We start from the raw sequence: 5,741 nt of genomic DNA, 5'->3' as shown, positions 1-5,741 counted from the left end.
ATTCCAGGAACAGAATTTAACGGATTTTACAATCAAGGCTCAGGAGCGTGTCTACTTTTTTCTGTTTTAAGCAAGAAAGGCGAAATAATATATTTTCGTATTTTTTAAAGGAAAGCATACAATTTTTTTAAATTATTCAAACTTTAATTAACTACAATTAATAATGATTAAAAATATAGTAAATTGACAAAGAAAAAATAGACTTATTTTTTATAATTATTTCAAATTAAATTTGATATTTGTAAAAACGAATAAAGACAATAAATGTCTTGAAAAATCATTGATAAATTTACATTATGCTAATTATGAATAGAATAAAAAATAGCCTTTCAAGGCCAATATCAATAGAGATATAGGTTTTTCTTTTAGAAAATGTTTTTAATAGAGTAAAAACTATTTTTCCAACTTTAAATTTGTTTTCTAGTTTATACATTAATAGGTGATATATGCAAGAATTTGAAAAAAATGTAATAATGTCAAACTAAAATTATTAATATAAGGAAATTTTTTAATAAAATGGAGTTTCCGGAAAGATTTCTGGTTATACTGGGAAACATTTCAAGCAGAAAAATATAATTATAGCTTGCATACACCTATTCAAAAAAATTTTCCGTAGAATTTTTGAAAATTCCCGTACACATTTCATTCAAAAATTGATTTATTATGTAGATGATTTTTTGATAATTTATTTGAATAAAGTTCAACTTTTAGTCTTCGTTTTTGATTAGAAACTTAAATCTTGAAAGATTTAAAAATAATACTGGACTATGAAAAATATTTCCCGTTTAACAGACCCCTGTTTACAACAAATTTTTCCTAATTAATATTAAATAAGGTTATATATGTACTTATCTATTAATAATAATTAAGACTTTTCTGCAATATCAATACAGTAAATTAAAATGTCCAAACAAGTAATCTTATTTAATGATTACATTTATTTCTGAATGTTTCTCAACATTATTAATAAAAGAGAAAAACTTAATTTTAAACGTTTTTTAACACTGGTAAATAATTCTATTCGTAACATTTTTCTACCACACTATAATTTGTAAACCTTTTTGTAAATTCAAAAAGATGAAAAAACGAATAAATTATGGACAAAACTTGCAATACCTTAATTATTACTTGAACTTTGATTTTAAGGCAATTTTCTCATTTTTCGCAGAATTTAAAGAAATATTAGTCAAATTTTGACTCAATTCAAAAGATGTTTCAAAGTTGTTAAAGTTTAAAAAATATACAAAAATAATTTAATTTGAAAAGATTTCACAAGAATTTAAAAAAAAGTAGATTTCTCCAGATTTCGAAATAAAATTTCCAAGTTTTTTAAAGAATTTGAAAAGTTTCAAGATCATTAAAAGAAATTAGTCAGATTCACTGGAATATATAAAGTAATTCTTTTGTTCAAAAAATTAATTTTAAGAGAATGTTTAAAAAAATTTCGAAACATTCCAAAATATTTCAAAAATTGTCAAAAAAGAATCTGGAAGGTTTTAAAGCCATTTTTTAATTTTTCAGAACTTTTAAAAAAATTTTATGAAAAAAATGTAAAAAAGAAAATCTAAATTTCGAAATAAAATTTTGGGCGTGTTTTCAAGGTTTTGACAGGTTTGTAAATTTTAATATAATTTTAGGAATAATTCGAACAATTTTAAAACATATTTAATATTTTTTGAAGTTTTGAAAGATTAAAAATATTTTTAAGCTTTCAAAGATTTCCAAAAATCTATAAAGTATTTTGGAATTTTTTCAAATTGTCAAAAAGTCATAATTATTTCTTAAACTAGCTCAAATTTTTCTTACAATTTTTTTTAAATTCTGTAAAATAACGAAAACTCTTAAAAATGTTGTAGACACTTTTTTGACGTATCTGAACAGTTCAAAAGTTTTTTTAAATTTACTCCAGATACTTAGGAAAATTAATATTTACAGAACCTCAAAGAAGATAAACAAAGAAACTTTAAAAATGGTTAATCGAAATATTTATTTTATATTATAAATGATTTTTCCCTTCAAATTATAATTTGCCTACATTTTTTGTTCTTGACTGAAAAATCTTTTTTGGTTGACAATACAACAATTAATGATGAAAATTCATCTTTTTTGTTTGAAAATCCCTGTTTTTTGTAAGGAATTTAATCTTTTTCGTTAAAATTTAGAATGTTGGTTTAAAATTGAAATATTTTTTGGTTGAGAATTCAACTATTTTGTTGAAACTGTTTGCATTAATTCAAACCTTTGTGATTTAAAATAAAAATATTTTTTAGTTTTAATACCAACCATTATATTTTTTTACTGACAATTCATTCGAAATTTTCAACAATCTTCAAATAAATTATATTTATATAACCTTCAAAGGAAATAAACTTTAAACATAAAGTTAATCAAAATTTGTATTTCGTATTAAACATGATTTTTCCCCTAAAATAGAAAAGCTACGAGCGCAGAATTGATGATTCTAATAACTATAAAAATTAGGAAAATAATGATAATATTTCACCAGAACAGTCTTTTCTCTGATCAATTTTTCTTTTTCCTGACCATTAAAAATTGTTCTTTCGGGTATAAAAAACAAACTATTACACCAGGAGATCAATAATGTTAATAAAAAAATAGAGTTTATTTCTATATTTCTCTTTAATAGCAGTGACAGCAGTTATACAAAAATTTGTAAACTTCTAATTTCGTTTATCAAAAATTCCTCTTTCAAGTTTTCTCTGATATTTCTTGACTTTGCCTGATCATTTTTAAATTCTCTAACCATTGTGTACTTTTAGCCAGAAAATTTATTGAAAATACGGTGATTCAAGAAAGAAAGAAAGTTTCAATCAAAGAAAAAATAATTTAATAAATTTGAGGTAAGAAAATCGAATCTAAGACAAATACGTACAAAAATATTTTATTTAAAAGAAACATAATTAGATATAAAATGTGAACAGGAGAAAACGGAAGTGGATAATGGAAGAAAAATCTAAAGGAACATCTTAATGATACAAATTTTATATCATTTTTTATCAAAAAATGGTCTTTTATTTCACAATATTTAAAAATACTCCCCAAACAACCACATTCTCTATAAAATTGAAAATTTACATGCGAAAAAAATATTCTCTATCTTTAAAACGCTCATTCTCAATCAAGTTCACAGGAAATATATACATATTAATATTTAATAGTACTAATAACATATTATGTCAAAACAAACAAATTAAAATAACGTAATGTTAAAACGATAAATTAGTCAAATCACAAGAAATGGCGAACTTAATACGAGAAATCGTTAAAACGTTCAAGTATAATAAAATGCATCTCACTTTCTACATTTCTTATTCAAAAATTCGACGAAAGTGTATAAACGTGAAAAAATGTGATCTTCTTTTTTAGAAAAAAAAAGCAAAACCTAAACAACATTCTTCATGAAGTACCAAAATGTATAAAGCGATGGGCTTTACGAAAGTATAATACCATCAGATATACAAAATTATAGGAGAAGGACAAAATTCTTCCTTTTCCACGAGGTGCTGAGAAAATTCAGTACTTTCTGCCAGTTTTTCCCTTGGCTGAAACGTATTTAAGGGTATAAAATTAATTTCAGTCTTTAGTATTTTATGTTTTTGGGTTTTTTAAAAGAATATTTCAGAGAATTACCTTTTACGATGCAGACTTCTGCTCTGATTCCGAGTTTTTGCAAATATTGAAGCCACAGTTTTTGCTTGGTTGACAAAGAGTCCCCTGGCCCTTTTACTTCCACAATTTTGCACTGAAAAGATAAACATTATTCCAATTTTTTTGCCTTTGTTGAATTTGAAATTATACAATAGAGTTGAAGGATTCAATTTACAATTCTTAAAATTTGAAACGCTATTCATTTTAAATTATCCAATTTGTAAACGTTCAATTATAAATTATTCAATCTGATATGTATCAATTACAAATTATTTAATTTTAAAAGCTTCAAAGGCAAAATAACAATTAAGAAAGAAAACCGAAATATAAATAGACAAATCCAGGGTGACCGTTTTAATCAAAGAACAAAATTCCCGATCATTTCCCGGTTTTTCCCCGGTTCGCAAATATTTTCCCCGGTCAATAAAATGTAAAAAAATCGAAATATAAAGCTAAACTGTAAAAGAACAAGTAATACAAAATAAACAACAAACCAAAGCATTCAAAGTGGAACTCTTGAATTTTTAAATTTTAAAATTCAAGTTTAAAAGTTTTTAAATTCAAAAATTTTCTATTGAATTGTTCAATAATTTGCACGTATTAACTGGAATATACTAACACTTTTCAATTGAATAATTTCAAGTTTAATGAATTTAAACTGCAAAATTCAGAATTTTTAAGATTCATAAATTATAGAGTTCAAAAATTTAGATTAAGTTCCAAAAATATAAATCCAGGTTAACATTTTCAATACTCTAAATTAAATAATAAATCAATGCACTTTAAAAATGGTCAAAATGATATTATTCAGTTATTTTAGGCCAATATATATTTTAAAATTTACATTTTTTTATTAATTAATTAGAATTTAAATTATTTTTATTTTAAATAGTTTAAGCATCCTTGAAAAACTTAAAAATTGTATTTTAAAATCTTGAGAAATCTAGAAGTAGTTTGAAATTTTTTAAAATTTAGCTTTATTTTTTAAATTTTTTTATAACTTCTCAATGACTTAAAAAATTGATTGAATTTGTCCTACAAATTTTAGAAAATCCTGCAAATTAAAAAAAATGTCCTTAAAATTTGGATTTCTAAATAACAATTGAACACTTATTATTTTTAGAAACAATTAGAGTATTTAGAGGTTTGAAAATGATTAAAAATTAATTTAGAACTTGAAATGCTTTCAAATAATTTTAACGAAGTGTATTTACCGAAAAAATTTGGTTATACGTAACGAAATTTAGGTGCAAATACTCACAACCTAATTTAAAACAAAATGTAGATTTTTGCAGTTTGCAAAAAATGTAGAGGCTTTTTAAGAATTGTGAAAGGCTCCAAACGAATAAAAACATTTTCTTAAAATTCCTAGGAAAATTGAAAATGACTCTTAAGTTTGAAAAATTATTTTAACCGAATATTCAAAACGATTTTAAGAGAATTCCAATATTATTAAAAAACGACCCAGGAAGAATTTAAGGATTTTTTTTAATTTTTAAGATTATCTAGAAATTGTAGGAAAAATTTTATTCAGTTTGAAATATTTTTGGATATCATTTTTACTTTTTAATTAATTTTGAATCTTTTCAAAACTACTAAATATCTCTTAAAATCATTCAAATTTTAATAATTCAAAGCCTTCTGTGTCAAACATTTAAGTTTTAAATTGTTTACTATTAAATATTTGGCTTCAATTTAGTCGTCATAAATTATAGGTCAAATATTGCTAAATATCAAATAATTATCCTTTTTTTTAATCAAATATTTTTAATTAAATGGGCTAAAAATGGAATAATTTAGACTGAAACAATATTTTTAATTCAATAAAGGCCTTTGATTACGAATTAATTACGAATCTGGAAATTCTTTAACTTTCAACGGATTTAGAATCGCTTTATCAAATCAATTATTTTACAGCTTTTAATACTTGAAGCACCAATCCATTTGAAAAATTATTTATTTATAGTTACATTTGATAACACAAAACTGTTTTTATCAAAAATTTGCAACTTTAAACTTTTTCATTTATAATTGTTTAAGTCTTCAAGACTGCACGTAAAATTCTTTAAATT

The 5,741-nt window shown here is 22.9% G+C and overlaps 1 protein-coding gene across 1 annotated transcript in view; it reads right to left on the bottom strand.

The window, feature by feature from the left end:
* Positions 1-3,061: 3,061 nt before the first annotated feature.
* Positions 3,062-5,741, bottom strand: part of LOC117179775 (fanconi-associated nuclease 1-like) — a 30,907-nt gene continuing 28,227 nt past the window's right edge. Inside the window, exons 7-8 of the mRNA XM_033371877.1 lie at positions 3,652-3,763; positions 3,062-3,563 (exon numbers count right to left, since the gene is read on the bottom strand). Coding sequence (XP_033227768.1) covers positions 3,535-3,563; positions 3,652-3,763 — 141 coding nt within the window. The 3' untranslated portion in view covers positions 3,062-3,534. The remainder of the gene's footprint in view (positions 3,564-3,651; positions 3,764-5,741) is intronic.

Source organism: Belonocnema kinseyi, chromosome 1 (assembly GCF_010883055.1).
Source record: "Belonocnema kinseyi isolate 2016_QV_RU_SX_M_011 chromosome 1, B_treatae_v1, whole genome shotgun sequence".
Lineage (NCBI taxonomy): Eukaryota > Metazoa > Arthropoda > Insecta > Hymenoptera > Cynipidae > Belonocnema > Belonocnema kinseyi.
The sequence above is the reverse complement of the archived record's forward strand: the minus strand, read 5'-3'. Positions and strand labels throughout refer to the sequence as shown.